Here is a 20,430-nt window from a genome sequence, read left to right on the forward strand (position 1 = left end):
AGACCTATTACAGACACAAACTCTAGATCCCCATTCTTGGCCTATAAACTGTCCGTGTAAAACTGGAAGCGGAAGTGAATTCTTGCAAGAATTTTTTTTCCTGATAGCATGGTACATCATATACTGTAGAAATAATTCGGCAACAGGGACTGATTAAAATATGAATGTCTACGGCAGTGGTCCCCAACCTTTATTAGGCTGGGGACCGGCAGGGCATCGGGCCGCGCCCGCGCGGGCCACGCCCACGCTTCTGGCCGCGCCCGCGCGTCGAGCCGCGCCTGCGGATCGGGCCGTGCGGGCGCGGCCTGCACGGGCGCAGCCCGGCCCTGATTCCTTCTTCCCGCCCTCCCGCAGTAAGTAGCTTCCCGGGCCGCAAGCTTGCGGCCTGGGAAGTTTTTTACTGCGGGGGGGCGGGGAGAGGGAGCTGCGGCCCGGCGCCATGGCCTTCGCGGCCCGGCGCCGGGCCGTGGCCCGCAGGTTGAGAACCACTGGTCTACGGTACGTGTCTAAGGAACATACATGCCACTTCACTTCTTGAAGACCTCGCCATTCTTCTGCCACAACGTGGCTACTAATCAAGCTAAACACCACCCTTCCCTAAGGCCAGTCACAATCCAAATCAAGTGAATTCAGCTAACCTATGAGCAGCCAAGCCCATCCAGGTTTAAAAGAGTTTAATACTGACAGTAAAACTAGTGAACAATATATAATAACCATTAACCCGGCTATAAGAGACATTTTCTTCTCTCCAGTATCCATTAATAAGGAAGATGAGGTGAAACATCCAGGTCATACTACTATTGATTTAAGGAAATTTGTATGGATTATATCCAAGTATGTACCCAGCCTACCAATCCACATCACAATAGTATACAAAAACACTGAGGTTACTCTTGTACTTTAACCTGCTCTAGTCCTGCTTCTAGACACCACTAAGATCTAGTGTGAAAAACCGACATTGGTACAAAGTACATTTTAGCTAAATGTACTTTATGATACTGTATACTTTCTAATAAGTGGCTACTACTATTTGATAGTCATAGAAGATGAAATGCATACCTTACAAGACACACATGCCTGAACTAAAAAATGTTCTGGCAGCATTTAAGCTACTGCAGTGATACTTTACTAGCACAAGAGGACAATTTTTCTTTCCCACCTTCTCCTCCAGCCCGTCCCCACGTTTGTGAGGGTTCTTTTCTCTCAAAGATCAGAATTTCAGGAATGGGATGCTGCAGGACATGGTCCGTTCTGTTAGCTTTTTTCTGCTTAATTTGGATTCAGCTCATAGCAAAAGAATAATATATATTTACTAGCTTGCAAAATAACTATTATATGATACTAGCTTCAAAGCCTGTTCCTAAGAACAGGCCCTGAAAGGGTCCCCTCCCCTGGCCAGGCAGCTTAAAGTGGCTTTGGGCCACAACTCGCAGCCAAATCAAGTGGGGCAGGCAGGGGCTGGGCAGCTCGTTAGCAGGGCTAAAACAGAGCTCCTTAGCAGGCAGTCAGCAGCCCAGCCTAGCAGGCCAAGAGGTCCTCGTTGGCAAGCCCTCCACCTTTACCCAGGGCCCTCTCCCCTTACCTGCTGCTGGCTCCAGGCACTGAGGCATCTGAGAGCAAAGAGGTTAGAGTCCAGGGCCCGAGGGCGGGAGCCGCAGGGGCAGGGCCAATCAGGGCAATGCTGGCTGCACCCTGATTGGCCCTATTCCGACTTGGACAGCCAGACACATCCCACCCCATAGGCTGTTTCAGAAATATATAGAGGAACAACAATGGATAAGGATGAACAAAACATAATGTAGCTGCATAAACTCAGCAGTTTTGTGGATTTTGTAGTTTCATAATTGTACAGATGATACATTTCAATATTAACAGCACTATTAAATATACATAATTCATGATGAGAATATTCAAATAGCTGTAGGTTTAACCTATATTTAGGTGGCTCATTCATTCATTGAGCTAAGAAAAAACACACCAAAATAATCATACAAATTTTATTAATATAGTACATGGTCTTGTATTCAAAAGCTTAGAATTTACTAAGCATTTCTAATCAAAGCTGTTATGTAAAGCTATTAGCAGTATAGAAATTAACTACATCTGCATAAACAAATTTTAATTTATTCCAATACTGTCGACCTAAGCATACTGGAAGTTTGTTTTTCAGAGCAGCAAAAATTATACTTTGTAATGAAATCCATATTGTACTATGAAACGCTGCATTATTCAAGCACTAAACACATTTTATAAATCCTAGACAGCACTCTCACATCTAGGAGATGTTAAGCAGGACTGCAATATATTTTTAAAAGTGTCTAATGAATCTTACAGAGTTGTAACAAAAACAAGTGCTTAGGGTCAGGTGCAAGGACTGGTCAATAACACAATCTGTGGCATCAAACCAGAGCTGAAAATCTACCCTAGACCTTCTACAAGCTCAGGAGCAAAAAGCAATGCCACTTTGCTAACAAATCTTGAAATCTTTCCTGGCTGGAAACGGTCATAGAATTATGAGCATGGAAATCATGCCCATTGGAGATTATACATAAGACTTCCCAATGGACTTTCTAGTCACTACAGACATCTCTATCAGTATAACCTTACTTGCCTGACAGATTTTTGTAAGAAGCAATTATACTAATTACCACTGCAATAGAAAGGAAATGACTTGGCTTAGTGAATGCTACTGTACTATGTTAATGGGAGTCACATGCAACAGCTTCACAGATCTAGAGGACTAGATTGTTAATGTGACTGTTCAACTGATCCCTTTGTATAGATGTAAATTTTGGAACACTGTCCTTTGTTTTCACTGCAACCACCCTAATATTGCAGCAATATTCAGAATAATCATAAATTGAAAAATTTAGCCACACGCACATATAAACTTAGCACTCACAAAAGTTCTGCGTAAGTGCCTGATATACAGACAATATATAACCTTAACGGTAGAACTACACATGACTTCAGTACTAAGCTGTATGTTAAATGAGGTGAATGTGCATAGGTTACATTTTCCAGCAAGTACTGGTTGGAGGTACTCATCTTTCCTACATTTGCTTTCGCCTTTACATTTGCTTTCGCAGGGCTCTAACACAGAAAATTAGAAACTTACCAAACTATATTTCAAAGGGTTTTGTATGATCTACCCCCGGCTCTCCCATATGACAGTCAGACAAATTTAGTATTTCGCTTTCTAAGGTTTTAAACTTATTTAACTTAAATTTCTATTTTTGTATTTTATTTTTACATATGCAATTTTATCTTTGTTGTAACCCACTCTGGGTTTCCCCAGAGAGGGGAAAAAATAAATGAAATAAAAAATAAGCTTAGCTGAGGGAAAATAGCCTGAGTCAAATGATAGCAGTGAAAAGCAGCATCAACGGTATAGTTCTCACTTGCGTTTCCATGATATTTTGGAAAGGCTGTTAGTTGAAGTAATGTGCAAGAGAATTTCATGGTTGCTGTCCATTCAATCGTTTTGCCAAGGCACAGAAGGCATTAGATCTTATACAATACTCTGAAAATAACCATACAAATGTGAAGGTGTTTCACAGTCCTGAGTAGAGTTTCACACAGTAGCAAAATTTATAAAGTTGGCACTAAAGTATTAACTATGTTGGCATAAAATACTATAATATTCTTCAGGAAACTGCAAGAATAAGTAGTATTACAAAAAATATTTGTTCTGATTATATAATGAGATAGCCAGTCATGACTACCAAACAAATGTAATTCCATTTTTAAATCTATGTGGAAGAGGAATCTCAGTTAGTATCATCAGAGTCAACATGATCCTAGAATCACATGCTAGGACACAGAAGGAGCAGCAGAAAGAAAGATGTGGTTTGTCTGAAACTAAGAAAAATTCATGAGTGGAGAGGGGCTTCCTGGAAGAAAAGAACATTGGGAGTGGGAGGCAAATTTCCTCCAGACTAGACTGGTCAGAGATTTTGCTTTTCTTGGAGGAGGGGGGCATCATCTGGGTATGAAATTGGAGTCAGTGTGGGTGGGCAGGTAGTTGTGTTTCCTGCAATGCAGAGGATCCTGCAGGTCCCTTCCAACTCTATGATTCTCCAACCACGTAAAGATTCTATGTAGGTGTATGACCAAAACTTAATGCAGTCAATTTAGGCAGTGGTGCCTATTGCCTTTGCATTCAGAAGCAAATCCCTTTACAATGATGGGGTAACCCTGATAGTTATGTATGATTTTTGGTTGGTTGCTCTACACCAGGGGTAGTCAACCTGTGGCCCTCCAGATGTCCATGGACTACAAGTTCCATGAGCCCCTGCCAGCAAACGCTGGCAGGGGCTCATGGGAATTGTAGTCTATGGACATCTGGAGGACCAAAGGTTGACTACTCCTGCTCTGCACAATATAAGTGAAAAAGAACACAAACAAAAAATAGCTTTACTTTTAAGAGGATCCCTCCTTCCCACCTATCTGAGGTAAAAGATAATTTTCTTATTATGTAATACTGCCAACTAGGAAGCAATGCTATTTTAATGCCACATCAACCCAAAAAGGTCTAAAACTATACTAGCTTAGAAGTCAATATAGGCCACAATGTGGCTACCTAATAATTAAATTGGACTATGTTGCAATGCCATCTAAACTCAGAAAAGCTCTTATAGCCACTGAACCAGTTAACGGTCTTTAAGAGAATGACTTTAAAATTTTAGCATGATAGTTAGGGTACAATCCACAAGGAATACTATTCCACAACCCTTATTTCAAAAAGGCTTACAAAGGTACCCAACCTTGACAGCTCTCCAGTTATTAACTGACATGGCACAACAGCAGTCCTTGTCAGACTGTACCCATATTATCTAGAGCTTTGTAAATGCACTGATATGATACATTAAATTAGGGATGGAAAATTCTGGTTCAGGGTGTTCCCAAACCAAACCCACAACCAAACCAAAAGCCCTAAAATGAACTGGCCACTGCAGGCTGGTCGGTTTCACTTCTCTATGCTTAGGAGTGGTGAGAAGTGAAACAAACCGCTGACATGGCTGACAGTTTGACATACCTGCTTGGAGGGGGGAGCAATTTCAGGAAAAACAATTGCTAAAATGGCTGGCAGCCATTTAAACCGGGGGTTGTCAACCCCCAGTCCACAGCCTGGTATTGGGCCGCGAAGGCCACGGTACCGCGCCTGCCTCCTCCCCCACACAGCGAGAAGCTTGCCAGTCTGCGAGCAAAGTGGCCGCTTAGCTCGCGGCCTGGCTAGCTTCTTGCTGCAAGAGGGCGGGAAGAGGCAGGCACGGCCGCCGGCATGCCAGCAACACAAACGGGCATGTGCATTTGCGCCCTGCTGGTAAAAATGTACATGCACAGCAACTGCGCGTGCACGTTTGCGTGTAGTTGCAGCACATGCGTGGTGCCTGGGCCGCTGGCTCTCCCCCACCCCTGGAGGCGGTCCTCAACTACAAAAAGTTTGGGGACCGTAAACCTGACAGTGCGGTTTTTAGCCTCAAACGGCTGGTAGTCATTTCAGCAGTTCATTATTTCCCTCTGTTTCAAAGCTGGGGTTAGGAATGATGACAAAACAGACTATTTAAATGATTGCCAGTTATTTAAACCTAACAGCTGATGGGTGGATCAGCCAAACTGTTAGCTTTAAATGACTAGAAGCCATTACAGGAATCAATTTCATTCCTTCCTGCCACAAAGCAAGGGGAAACAAAACACATTGGTGAAATGGCTGGCAGGCCACCCACTATTAGGCTGAAAAGGTTGGCAGCTATTTCAGTTATCTGTTTAGCTTCCCCTGCATGGGGGGGGGGGGGTAGCAAAATGGATGGTTTAAATATAGCCATTTACACCTGGTGTGGGTGGACAGCCCAGCTCAACTGCTAGGTTTAAACAGCTTGATCCAGGTCAAATTCATGATGGATTTTGGCTCGTGAACTGGTTTGTGCCTATCCCTAGAGGGAACTCCTTATTTCATGTGATGGTGGCAGTGAGGGACCTTCACTGAAATGGAAAACTACTGAAGTTTGCAGACATTCATGGGACCCTGTACCCATTTAAAACTGTTAATCAATACTGTCATACAGAAATCAGTACACAAGTTAAATGTCAGTTCAACAAATTACCTATAAGAACATCTTATTAGGCAAAGTATCTATCAAGATTTGTTAGCCAAATCTAACGGTAATTCACAGATTACACTAACAAGGCACATCTTCCCTCTCGCTAGATGCCTACTTGAATAAATATTAGAACTAATTTTTACCATGATTGATGCATTTTTACAGTTTAGTTTACCCATGTTCTTAAGTGTTCTAAGCTATCTAAGTGCAAGTCTTTTTCCAGCATTAAAAGAACTGATTACAAAATGAGATATTCATACTTTCATGTACATGCATACAAAACTCCAATTTGGTCATTAAATTCAAACATATACGGGACAAATATGTTAATGTCTGACCCACACAACCCATTTATTGGTTTGGCATAAATCTATTGGGAATCACAATCTCAAGACTGAAGATTTAGAAGTTAGACAAAAAATTGTTTATGTATAGCATTCACTCTGAATTTGAAACTCAGGTCCACACACAATTTTAACAAAATTATTTTAAAATCTCTGATTTTGCTAGAAGATTCTATCTATAGGTATAAAAACAGAGACCGTTTTCGAATTCCAGGACTTTTCAATATAAAGTATTTGCAAAATAGATTCCTATTCCTCTAGTGACACTACCTGCATGGAACTATGCAGTTTGGTATAGCAATGTCAGATTAGAACAATAAGTTGTAGTGAGTATCCACTAACTCAGAGGCCCCAGATGGCAGAACAGCAAGTAAAGTGCAGAGTCTAAATAAAAGCTCAACAGCCTTACCATCCCAGCAGTTCCCTGATGCACTGTACTAATGACTCCCTAAAGGGCAGCATCTGTAGCTTGTCCTTTCTCCTTAACAATAACAACAGAAGAGCCCCATGACAAAATGGCAGTCTTGACACTGAAGAGGCATTGGGATATTCCAGAGAAAAAGGTAATGATAGGAATATTTCAAGCTGCTTCAAGCTCTGTTTAAGACATTGTATTTGATGGTAAACTCTAAGTAGGTCAATATATCATTTTGAAAGAATGCTTTATTATTACCTATTCTATAAAAAAAAAACCCAGGCCAGTTGTTTCAAGAGAAGACCCAAGAAAACCATTACCAGTAACTTCCCTATAAAATAACAGCATTTCCAGTACACATTTACTATACTGGTACACTACCATGATCTGTTGGATTATGGTTTTGTAAATGGTGAGTGTTTTGTAGCTGGCTTGGAACCATATTTTAATAAATCTATGATGATTATGTACTATACAGTTATGAAGATGCAATTTGGGGCTAAATTAGACATTACATCTGCTATAAATCAGGTTGGTGTTTCAAATCCATCCAGGACAGACATGATTGATATCAGGAACTAATGTTTCCAAGAACCTATCTGACTCAGGAGCACAGTGCAGAAGGGAGGAGAAACAAGGAACTTCAGCTCCTTCCACTGCACTATTTTCTCAAGCCAAAATGGCTGGGGGAAGTATTCACACTGCTCTGGTGTTTCACATGCTGAAGCCATGTCAAGCATGTCAAATAGCTCATCTCCTTGGCTATCTCAGTGGGGGAGGCTGAAGCTCCTTCTCGCCCTGCACCATACTCCTGAACCAAATCAGGCCTGAGCACTTCCCAAGCATCATATCTATTTGTCTCTTGGCAGGTGTAATGCTTAGCGTGGCCCTCAGCTCTCAATTTTGATGGGACTTATGGATGGTGACTTTAAGAATCACAGACATTCAATCTTACAAACCCTTATTCAGAGCCAACTTCAATTGTACTCCTGAGCCTGTGTAGTCTGTGAATCATTAGCCACAGTCATTGATTTTTTTTTCTATTCAATGAAAATATGATCAGGTTAATCTGTGTACCCTGCACTTCAGAAAATAATCTTTAAAAGTTTGGTTTGGAAAGAGACTATTGAGTTATGGGGCATCATGCTATTCTGTTACCGTGTGAGCCTATTACCTTGGGATGGACCCAACGATCATCTTGTGTAATGTACTCCTGCCGTCAGAACTTTTGCCACTCTCCTCCTACCATGGTCCACTGAGCTGCCAGAAATGCAAGTCATGAGGATAAGGAACCCTCAAAAACAGTGAGGGAGTGAAATGAGTGTCTACAGGAAAGAATCAGTAACACTGTTCCCCCTTCACAAGCAGAAACAACATCTGGATCAACACCATACAGATCTGCATATATACAAAGTTGCCTTATTCTGGCTTCTGTACAAAAATGGCATTCCTAAGTACATGATTAATTAGCAGAAACCAAAATATCACGCAATGTTTGTAAAGAGCAGAACACCACGTACAGCATCTTCCTCCAAGCAATATTCCTGTTCAAATAAATTCAACAGGAATAAAATTACTAATAAAATATAATAACTTATCCACATTGGGTTTAAATACAAAGACATACCTATCCATTACATCTCCAAAAATTAAGTTTTTATTCCTGAAGTCATGCATCATGTCAGTTCTGTGGTTTTAATACTTATAAACAATTAAATGAACATTCAGTTTCCACTTTGGTGAAGTTGGACTTCAGCCACCAAGTGTTCAAATTTTTGGAAATCCTGCAAAAAACAAAACTCAAGCATTGTCTTGCTTATTTTTAATTGAATGATACCAAGTAACTTGACCTACAAGGCTGTTCACACATGCTGCCAAACTAGAAACAGGAATATACACTTATTGCAAAGAAAACTATTCCTTTGTAAGAAGTAACTATATCAGCCAAGAGTCTTACAAAATGGCAACAAATTCCATAGATTTCCAAATGTTAATATCTATATCCAAACACTACCATAAACCTTTCTTCTCTATAACACTGGTCCCTCAGCTGAATGAAGAAGGCTGAGATCCAAAAACCACTCAGGCATGTAGAGGGTATCATTTTAAGCTCTGACTTTATTCCTTTTATTGCTGGCAGCAACCTATATCACATCTGGAGTTTCCTCAGTTTTGGAAACAGGTTGTCAGACAGCTAATTCTAGAAGAGGACTGATAACCCAAGGGCAACCTTGTGATCAACATGTTTTTGGCTTGCTATCTGCTTTCAAACTAATTTCGAGCAATATATACCGCATGAAATTATGGATTTTAGAACCAACATGTAACCCTGAAAGCATTATATTATGATGCTTATTTTTTTATTCCCATACTTAGCTATGAGTCTCAGCTTGCTGCTGCAATTCGCTACTAACACTACTATGAAAAATCTTAAAACAAATACAATTTAGAGGATTTTAAAAACCCTGTTTATACATGAAAACTACTGACCATATAAAAACTAACGTCTGAAATTAGAGCTCATACATATACAAGACAAAGTTACCAAGACAATAAATCAAGATTGTCCCTTTAACATAAAGGGGTGGAGAGAAGGGGAGAGGGAGAATGGATGAAGAATTGTTTTGTTAATTAATCAATCCATGGTTTAGCTTTCTTGACAACAGGTGAGCTTGGCCACTCAAATACTGATCTGTGTAGAAAATGCCAGACTTTAAGCACTTATAATGCAGCATAGTTTACTCTGCAGCATTAGAAATGTTTTCATGACAGCCTTCGAACCTGCCACTAAAGCTTACAGAAACTCAATGAATTTACTAAGATGACATGGTAAAACAGACACTTTTATAGTTTTTTTTAATACAAAAGAATCCTTCGTTCAATAGCTTTTCGACAAATAGGGCATTCGCTCATTCGATCACCACAAAGTTGACATGTTCCATGCCCGCACAGAAAGATCATATTCTTCAAACGGTCCAAACATACAGGACACATCGTCTGAAAGAAACAAACAAGTAATAACGGTATTATCCAGATGAAAAAACAACAACAAAGAATCTCTTAACAGATACTATCCCAAAAATATGAGACTGGAAACACTGCAAATAATTCTCAGTATTGTCTGACAACTGAACTGCTTAGACTGGCTGTAGTGCTTTAGCATTTAACATGTATCCTTAATATTCTTGACAACACCAATGAAAATTATCTGCAGTGGAGATGGATGCACCTTGTCCAACGTTGCCAGAATGGCCATAGCTTAAAACAACCTTTGTACCTTTACTGTATCATGTAACTTCGACCAGGATGTTCCTAATTTACTTAAGATTTCACTGTCAGAGAGACTACCATTGTTAAGTTTACAATAATATTTCTGATACTTTGAATCCACCTCCTCTTATGACAAGTCTAACAGTGTATAGTATTAGCAGTGATTATTCCATATGCTTATTTCTAGGCATTATGTCTCTTTTTCCATTTGCAAAATGTAGCAATGTCTTCTAAATACATGAATCAGGAGTGGGGGTTGCTATTTCACTGGAATTTGTCACTTCAAGTCCCTTGTTCCCTTTAATATGGTACAGGTGTACATGAGCACACACATACTCTCTCACCACTATCCATCTTCTACCAGATTTCAAATACTTTAAAAGGAAATTGCATTTTCATCTGTTCTAGAGTCAAGAGGGTAGTTAACTCCAGGCCAGATTACTGAACACTTTCCTGAGAATCAGAACATCCCCAACCTTCCCTAGACTTAATGTTACCACTGACAAGCACATCACAGAACAATCATAATGGGAAAGCTAAGCAGCAACAAATACAGTATTTGCTGGCGTATAAGACTACTTTCCCCCCCTGAAAAGTGGGGGGGTCGTCCTATACGCCGGGTGCACTTCAGTACTGTAATGTAATGTAACAAACTTTGTATTTTTGAGTGGAAATGTTGGGGGGTCGTCTTATACGCCCAGTCGTCTTATACGCCGGCAAATGTAAATTAATGAGCTCCCCTTCTGACAGGTTATCTCAAGTCCCATACCTCTACTTATTATGTTACCACATAGAGGGGTTAGGCATAACTGACATGCTTTATAAGAATGGATCACACATGTAAGATTAATCCTGTTATTTTGTCTATAAAAATAGCATTAAAGTTGAAGTCATGAAAGGACTTCCAGAAAGCAAAAAGCAAGGCAGTGGTTCAGGCTAATCTCTGATCAAATATAGAGGGTCTCTATTATTCTGGAAAATTTAGAGGGAAGGGGACTCATTCCCCGCCCCCCTCTCTGCAAGTTGTTCTTACTCACTAGTTTGCTGGGAATTCAGACATTTGAGCATGAACAGAAGGAGATTTTTATGGGTCTGGACATTCCGTGCTGTGTATTGGATTTCAATTGCTGAGTAGTGTGGTAGAGGGAATCTGAGGAGGGCCAGTGTTTGACTCTGATTAGTAAATCCTTAATCATCCTAGTCAGTGCTACTAATTCTTTGCCACCCATCCTTCCTTCCAGATTATTTCTGGCATGTTCTGCATCACTGCTACTGAGGCCTTCCCACCTGTGACATGACCAGGACCAGGATCTCTCTGATGGTATTACAAGAAAGTGGAGGTTCTCAATAACATTCCTCTATATGGTTGCTCTTAACTCATGAGTAAATCAGCATGTAGCTCTTTGCTCTCCACAGTTTTGGGGGTGGGTAGGTGGGAGAATGGATATGGCAGCATAGATAGTCGGTAGCAAGTTCCTCAAACTGGCCCTTGCTCATTTTTGTTGTCTTGGTTAATACTGTTGTTCACCACAGTTAAAAGTGGAACCCATAGTAAAGGGTCTCTTGTATGACTGCCAGCCCCTGCTGGATTCCCAAAAAAGGGCTTCAACAGGTTAGCTGGATAAGCCAGGAGAGATCCTGATTCTCAAAAAAAATGTTGGACTTCACTTCTAGGTCAAGAGGCAAAACCTTTCCCAGGTTTGATTGTCCTCCTCCCTTAGAGAGGAAAAAATGTTTACTGATTTGTGCTCTATTTGCATATATTTTCATTAAAGATTTTTTAAAAACCACAAATCTTAACCATTTTCTCTATACTCTCACTTGTAAAAATGAACGAATTAATACATAATGTGCAACCAGTTTACACCTATGGATGCAGTATGAAAACTGATTGTTACATGTGATCTTTCTTCACTCTTTACCCAATTATTCTCTACATTTTTTTTAATATGGAAAAATATGCGACTAAGATATTCTGCAATTCAAACTGTAAATGATCACACATCAGGTACAGTTGAGTACCAGTATATAACAGCTTCAAAGGAAGCATAAATGTTCATTTCATGTTCATCATACAAGGATATTTGCTTTATTTACCTGTTCCTTTATGTCCTGCAACTGCTGCTGCAATTTTTGTACATCAGCATTGACATTGGTGTTGTCCTTGTCCTTCTGCAGAACTGGAATGTTTCCACTTGCTACATAATGCAGAAAAAAAGGAAACTGAGATGTAACGCTTAAACTGCTTTTAAAATACCCTAAAACTATTAATCTGATTGCAATGCATGAATTACATAATTTTGTATGAACTGGTTTATAAATAACTGAAAAACCTATAGTTCAATATATATTTGAACTTGTTTCATGTATTGTTCATAAGTTCAATGTAACCCACCCAGAGCCTCCGGGGAGGGCGGTATATATATATTATATATATATATAAATATATATAAATATAAATAAATAAATATGCAATAGTGCAGTATATATCTTTAAACATCCCGTGGCGCAGGGCGCCGGGCGCCATGGACTAAATAAAACAGTAAGGGCTGTCGGGGAGGAGTTAGGGCGGGCCCTGTCCGGGATAAAAACTCGGAAGGGCCAATCCGAGTGTCCATCCAGGGCCAGCAGCCAATGTCCCCATTGGCTGCTTTGCCCGGCCGGGACTCAGTGCAGTCTGCCAGACCGCGCCGACAGCCCTCCAGCTGGGCTGCTCCTCCTGCTGCTTCTCCCAGCCGCTGGAGCGGCTTCACCGCGTCGTAGACGCGGCGAGGCCGCTTCAGAGGCTGGGAGAAGCCACAGCCAGCAACCCCGGTGAGTTCGGGCCCACTCCGCCTTCTCCTGTCCGTGGGAACGGGCTCCGCTCCACCTCCCCTCAGAACACCGCCCTGCCGCCGCCTCCCCCCGCCGTCTCTGCTTCGCCCACCACCAAAACCCGCCGCTCCTCGCCTACTCCCTCCTCGCCGCTCACAGCCGCCCGCAGCTCTTCCGGCCGCCTCCTGGAGCTCCCACCCCACCCCACCACTTACTGCTGCCCGCTGGCCCGTCTTTCCCCAAAGAATCCCGCTGCCGTGGCCCTGCTCAATCTTCGGCCGACTGTTCAGATTGCGATGCCATGCTCCAAAATGGCGCCGCTGACTATGATGCCGCCGCCGAGCCGCTCCACAGTCCGCGCCCCGCCAACGCCTCCCACAGCCGCAAAAGGGCGCGGCTGCACAGGCGAGCGGCCCAGAGCCTGCGACGCCGAGCCGTGGTGCACCGCGATCGGCCGCATGCCCTGCCGCCACCCAACTCACTTGCTGGACGCTGTCGCCCTCCTGCCCAGGCCCTGGTGAGTCTCCCCGACGGGGGGGGGGGCGCCTGACGACAGACACCACCACCTCCAGGCCAGGCCCCGTCGGCCACACGCCCGCCCCCACGTTTGTCCCCAGCTAGCGCCCACTGTATTTGCACGACAGCGGGCTTGATTCCTAGTATATATATAAATACATTCTTTAAAAGTCAACTGTTATCCCACATATTAACTTTACTGCAGGTTCTCCTGGACCTTTCAGCAGTATCCGTTGAGGGATATCTGTGGAACTGGGGGGGGGAGAGATCCATTTTATCGGCCACACTCTTAAAAATCTACATGAAGCTGAGCATGCGTAATGAGATAAGAAATTCCCTACTGAGTGCCTCAAGGAGGTCCAAATGTTCTCAGTTTTGTGAATCTTATGTCAGATTTGTATCCATTTATTCTTTGGTGTAGGGTTTGACCTGTTTGCCCTATGTAGAGAATGGAAGGGCCTTGTTGGCATTTAATGGCATAAACAATGTTAGAAAATAAGCAAACGAATGAGCCTGCCATCAACTACACAATGGAACCCTCTGGGCTTAACAGAGATATCAGCTTATCTCACTACATATGCTAAGTCACTCAGTTCTCACTTATCCCCAAAAACTAAACTTTGTCGTCAAGGGGCCACTGGATTCAAACTTCATCCTCACATTCTCAACAGGTCTGTATGCTAATTTACGGTCTTCACAGGTCTTATCTACTTGAATCCTATCTCATCTATAACCGCCCCAACTTTTTAATCATGCAACTAGTCCTTCTTGTATATGTTGGGTATATTGAACCTGCCCCCAAAGTGTCAAGATCTGACCAGGAGGTTAATTCTATGCACCCCTAAAGAAGGTGCCCCCATCCACTGATTTTAATGGAGGGGGAAATGGCATTTGAAGGAAATGTGGTTCCTTTAAACACCTTCTACAAGCAGGGAGTTCATCTGGAAGGCATTTAAAGGGACTGCAATCCCTTTAAATGCTCTTTAAAATCAGTATCTTGCTGTCCCCCCCAAACCCGACCCTCAAATTTTGGGGGTGGCCATCTCAGCTAAAATACTGTCCCAATTCTGCATCTGGCTGAAAGAATAGCCAGGTTTGTTGTTTTTTTGCTCAGATATACTAAATTAACAACCCTAAAAGTTACTGTAAGCAATGGTATCCAAAACCTCTTAGAGGTACAGGTGAATTAACAAGGTAATACACACCCTTAACTATTTTCCAGCATAGGTCATCCATCAGGGTGACCAAGGCTATTTCAACCCTATGACCAGGTCTGAAACCAGACTGGAACAGTTCCAAACAATCCATTTCACTCAGAAATTCGTCAGCCATCACTCATTCAATCACCTTACTCAAGAATGGTATACATTAGACTGGACAGAGGCAAGTGGGTATCAGTGTTGGTCTGAAGTAGCACAACAAAAACTGAGTTGAATAGTACCTTTTCCCTCAGACTAGTCTGACAAGAAAGCTCATGCCTTGAATAAATCTTTGTTGGTCTTAAAGGTACCACTGGACTCAATTTTTATTATACTGGACAGTAATTCTTCAACTCTCCTGGGTCCAGAGTAGGTTTTTAAAGAAAAGAAAAATCTCTTATCTCAAGGAGATATTTACTGTCTCCCAGACAACCCCACAACCTAAAAAGATGTAAACAATTAGAAGGAGCAATAGTATTATATGCAGGTAGTAGGTCTCAAACATCTACAGAAGTGTAGTGGTTAAGAGCAGCAGCTTCTACTCTAGAGAACTAGGTTTGATCCCCCACTCTTCCACATGCAGCGAGCTGGGTGATCTTGAGTTAGTCACTATTGTCAGAGCTCTCTCAGCCCCACCTACCTCACAGGGTGTCTGTTGTGGGGAGAGGAAGAGAACGGAGTTTGTAAGCTGCTTTGAGACTCCTTCAGGTAGTGAGAAGCAGGTATAAAAACGAACTCTTCTTCTTCACCCTCAGACTGGACGTGTTGAAAGATATCCCATACAACCATATAAATTGGTTCCCTAAGATCTTCCAATTCTGTCACTGTTAATGTAGAGTTCAGCTTTGAACAGATTGCATCCACAAAATGCTTAGCAAAAGTGATCTTAGAGGGTAGCAGAACAGTACACCTTCTCTTGTAGGCCAGAAACCCAACAGTCCCCCAACCTTCAGGAAGAGTTCTGCAGTGGGTGAAGAGATGCAACTTTTACCAAGATCAGAAAAAAGTCAACTTACAAATATCATCTGCGGTGTCTTCTGTGCCTTTCCCACCACAACACATGATGAAAGGCACTCTTCGCTCTACCACTGCTCGACACTGTACACATTTTTTCATCAGGCTGGCACAATCTGGATAAAAATGAATACGAGGGGATGACTATTAACCTTCCACTAGACAGTCAATATATTGTTTAACTGTTTCCTATGGTAACAAAAGTCAACCATGTACTTATGTAGGTAAAAATCTATCACTCTCCATTACAACAGATCCAGTTAAGGCATATTCAGGTATGACAGAGTGCAGAAATTGCCTTCTATATTGCAGAGGTTTAACTCTTCACCAAATTCAAACAAGCCAATTTAATTATTCATAACTAAGAACAGCTATCATCTACCAGAAGTACTTACTTTCACAAGCACACATATGACCACAAGGCTGAAAGAGTACTGCTGCTTTTTTGTCTGAGCATACGACACATTCTTCAATCTGCAAAGAAATTGAACACCTTTATGTAACAGTACTTAAGGAATACCCCCTTCAAGGATCGCTGCCTTGTTGTGGCAAGGGGGCTTGCGTAGTTCAGTGAAGCTATGAGCTATACCGTGCAGGGCCACCCAAGACGGACAGGTCATAGCTGAGAGCTCTGACAAAAGGTGATCCACTGGAGAAGGAAATGGCAAACCACTCCAGTATCTTTGCCATGAAAACTCTATGGACAGTTCCAATAGGCATAACGATATGACGCTGGAAGATGAGCCCCTCAGGTCAGAAGGTGTCCAATATGCTACTGGGGATGAGCAGACGGCTAGTACGAGTAGCGCCAGAATGAATGAAGCGGCTGGGCCAAAGCCGAAAGGACGCTCAGTTGTGGAAGTAACTGGTGGCGAAAAGACAGTCCGATGCTGTAAAGATTTTTATTCCATAGGAACCTGGAACGTCAGATCCATGAATCAAGGCAAGCTGGACGTGGTTAAACAAGAAATGAGAAGACTGAACATCGACATTTTAGGAATCAGTGAACTAAAATGGACAGGAATGGGTGAATTTAATTCAGATGACCATCAGGTATACTACTGTGGACAAGAATCTCGCAGAAGAAATGGAGTAGCCTTCATAATCAATAAGAGAGTAGGAAAAGCAGTCTTGGGATACAATCCCCAAAATGACAGAATGATCTCAGTTCGAATCCAAGGCAAACCATTCAACATCACAGTGATCCAGGTCTACGCCCCAACCACTGCTGCTGAAGAGGATGAAGTTGATCAGTTCTATGAAGCCCTACAACACCTTCTAGAAGCAACGCCCAAAAATGATGTGCTTATCATCATGGGGGATTGGAATGCTAAAGTAGGAAGCCAAAAGATAACCGGGATAACAGGCAAGTTTGGCCTTGGAGTACAAAATGAAGCAGGGCACAGGCTGGTAGAATTTTGTCAAGAGAATACAATGGTCATAGCAAACACTCTTTTCCAGCAACCCAAGAGACGACTCTACACATGGACATCACCAGACGGTCAACACAGAAATCAGATTGACTATGTGCTCTGCAGCCAAAGATGGAAAAGTTCTATCCAGTCAATAAAAACAAGACCAGGAGCTGATTGTGGTTCAGATCATGAGCTTCTTGTTGCAAAATTTAGGCTTAAATTGAAGAAAGTAGGGAAAAGCACTAGGCCACTCAGGTATGAACTAAATCATATCCCCGACGAATACACAGTGGAGGTGACAAATAGATTTAAGGAATTAGATCTGATAGACAGAGTGCCTGAAGAACTATGGACGGAGGTTCGCAACATTGTACAAGAGGTAGCAACTAAAACCATCCCAAAGAAAAAGAAATGCAAGAAATCAAAATGGCTGTCTGAGGAAGCTTTACAAATAGCTAAGGAGAGAAGGGAAGTGAAAGGCAAGGGAGAAAGAGAAAGATACACCCAATTGAATGCAGAATTCCAGAGAAAAGCTAGAAGAGATAAGAATGCCTTCTTAAATGAACAGTGCAAACAAATAGAAGAAAACAATAGAATGGGGAGGACCAGAGATCTTTTCAAGAAAATTGGAGATATGAAGAGAACGTTTCATGCAAAGGTGGGTATGATAAGGGACCAAAATGGTAGGGACCTCACAGAAGCAGAAGAGATTAAACAAAGGTGGCAAAATTATACAGAAGAACTATACAAGAGCGAGCTTAATATCCCTGATGACCACAATGGGGTAGTTACTGACCTGGAGCCAGACATCCTGGAATGTGAAGTCAAATGGGCCTTAGGAAGTCTGAGCAACAATAAAGCTAGTGGTAGTGACAGCATTCCAGTTGAACTATTCAAAATCTTAAAGGATGATGCAGTAAAAGTGCTACACTCAATATGCCAGCAAATTTGGAAAACTCAACAATGGCCACAGGATTGGAAAAGATCAGTTTACATTCCAATCCCAAAGAAGGGCAATGCCAAAGAATGTTCAAACTACCGCACCATTGCACTAATTTCTCATGCTAGCAAAGTTATGCTCAAAATCCTACAAGCTAGGCTCCAGCAATATGTGGACCGAGAACTTCCAGAAGTACAGGCAGGATTTCGAAGAGGCAGAGGAACTAGAGATCAAATTGCCAACATACGCTGGATCATGGAGAAAGCTAGGGAGTACCAGAAGAACGTCTACTTCTGCTTCATTGACTATGCTAAAGCCTTTGATTGTGTGGAGCACAACAAATTGTGGCAAGTTCTTAAAGAGATGGGAATACCAGAGCATCTTATTTGTCTCTTGAGAAATTTATATGCAGGTCAAGAAGCAACAGTTAGAACTGAACATGGAATCACTGACTGGTTCAAAATTGAGAAAGGAGTTCGGCAAGGCTGTATACTGTCGCCTTGCCTATTTAACTTGTATGCAGAGCACATCATGAGAAATGCGGGATTAGAGGAGTCACAAATTGGGATCAAGATTGCAGGGAGAAATATCAACAACCTCAGATATGCAGATGATACCACTCTAATGGCAGAAAGTGAAGAGGAACTAAAGAGCCTGGTGATGCGGGTGAAGGAGGAGAGTGCAAAAGTTGGCTTGAAACTCAACATCAAGAAAACAAAGATCATGGCATCCGGCCCTCTCAATTCCTGGCAAATAGAAGGGGAAGAAATGGAGATAGTGACAGATTTTATTTTCCTGGGCTCCAAGATCACTGCAGATGGGGACTGCAGCAAAGAAATTAAAAGACGCTTGCTCCTGGGGAGGAAAGCTATGGCAAATCTAGAGAGCATCCTAAAAAGCAGAGACATCACCCTGCCAACAAAAGTGCGTTTAGTCAAGGCTATGGTCTTCCCAGTTGCAATGTATGGCTGCGAAAGTTGGACCATAAGGAAGGCCGAGCGTCAAAGAATTGAGGCTTTTGAACTCTGGTGCTGGAGAAGACTCTTGCGAGTCCCTTGGACTGCAAGGCGAACAAACCGGTCAGTCCTAGAGGAGATCAGCCCTGACTGCTCTTTAGAAGGCCAGATCCTGAAGATGAAACTCAAATATTTTGGCCACCTCATGAGAAGGAAGGACTCCCTGGAGAAGAGCCTAATGCTGGGAGCGATCGAGGGCAAAAGAAGAAGGGGACGACAGAGAATGAGGTGGCTGGATGGAGTCACTGAAGCAGTAGGTGCAAACTTAAATGGACTCCGGGGAATGGTAGAGGACAGGAAAGCCTGGAGGATCATTGTCCATGGGGTCGCGATGGGTCGGACACGACTTCGCACATAACAACAACAACAACTTAAGGAATAATACACACGTGCATCTTCCTATCTGAAAGAATCTGCACAACCACTACATTTGTATTTTTATATTGTAAATCAGTCAATGTAGTGTATGATCACTAGACACTTCAAACATCTGTGAACATCTGCTTTATAAATGAATATCACAACTGAAAACATAGGAACCTGTGCATTGGAGAAGGTTTTTGGCCCATGGAGTGTGACTCTTTTACTTCCCTCTTCAGTTCAAAACACCTTCCAAAAGGTAAAGGTCCTAGTAGACTCAAGTTACAGATCCCTCACTGGACAAAATGACGATTTCTAGCAGAGTTACACTTTGCTGTTTATAGCAAGTACATTCAACACAAGCTAGGCACTCAAGAGGTATGGTCAACACTAACTTGGGAGTTTCTTAAAAAAAAAACTCATGCCACACAGAATGAAGTACATAGCTTGACAAGTGAGTTTGTGTACTACTCCTATCAAGTACTGTTTATTTATTTCTTATTTATCCCAACAGCTGCTGTTAGAATTAAAAGAACTACTGTACAAGCTCTTATTTTATGACATAGAAACTGAATGCAATATTCATTGTGTCACTGGTTAGACTTTTACATGTTACAGTGAAGCTTCAGTAAAGAGATGCCATGCTGAAATAAACACCAGATGGAAGAGCATACCTTTGTTCTTGATTGAACTTGATCTTTGCAGATGAGGCATTTTTTTACTCTTGGTGAACAAAGTGAACAGGTAGCAATATGCCCACATGGACCAAACAAAGTGTCCCTCTTCATATCTGAGCAGACCATGCATTCTTCTAAAGTTTCTGAATCATTGCTAATCATAGAAGGGCTTCTGGAACCAACCTGTCCACTAAACACAAAGTTTCATTCATACATTATATTGCGTAAACATTCTAATTTAACATATCTGTAGTCAATACTATACTGTGTTAAACTTCATCTGCCTCAAAATTTGTATGTACTCTCAGTCCTGTATAATGAAAAGTATATAAAACTTCTCACCTAA

The 20,430-nt window shown here is 42.0% G+C and overlaps 1 protein-coding gene across 1 annotated transcript in view; it reads right to left on the reverse strand.

The window, feature by feature from the left end:
* Nucleotides 1-1,983: 1,983 nt before the first annotated feature.
* The window catches only part of MIB1 (MIB E3 ubiquitin protein ligase 1), a 58,045-nt gene continuing 39,598 nt past the window's right edge, over nt 1,984-20,430 (reverse strand). The window contains exons 17-21 of the mRNA XM_077352627.1: nt 20,082-20,274; nt 16,072-16,150; nt 15,679-15,792; nt 12,231-12,331; nt 1,984-9,860 (exon numbers count right to left, since the gene is read on the reverse strand). Coding sequence (XP_077208742.1) covers nt 9,720-9,860; nt 12,231-12,331; nt 15,679-15,792; nt 16,072-16,150; nt 20,082-20,274 — 628 coding nt within the window. The 3' untranslated portion in view covers nt 1,984-9,719. The remainder of the gene's footprint in view (nt 9,861-12,230; nt 12,332-15,678; nt 15,793-16,071; nt 16,151-20,081; nt 20,275-20,430) is intronic.

Source organism: Paroedura picta, chromosome 9 (assembly GCF_049243985.1).
Source record: "Paroedura picta isolate Pp20150507F chromosome 9, Ppicta_v3.0, whole genome shotgun sequence".
Classification (NCBI taxonomy): Eukaryota; Metazoa; Chordata; class Lepidosauria; order Squamata; family Gekkonidae; genus Paroedura; species Paroedura picta.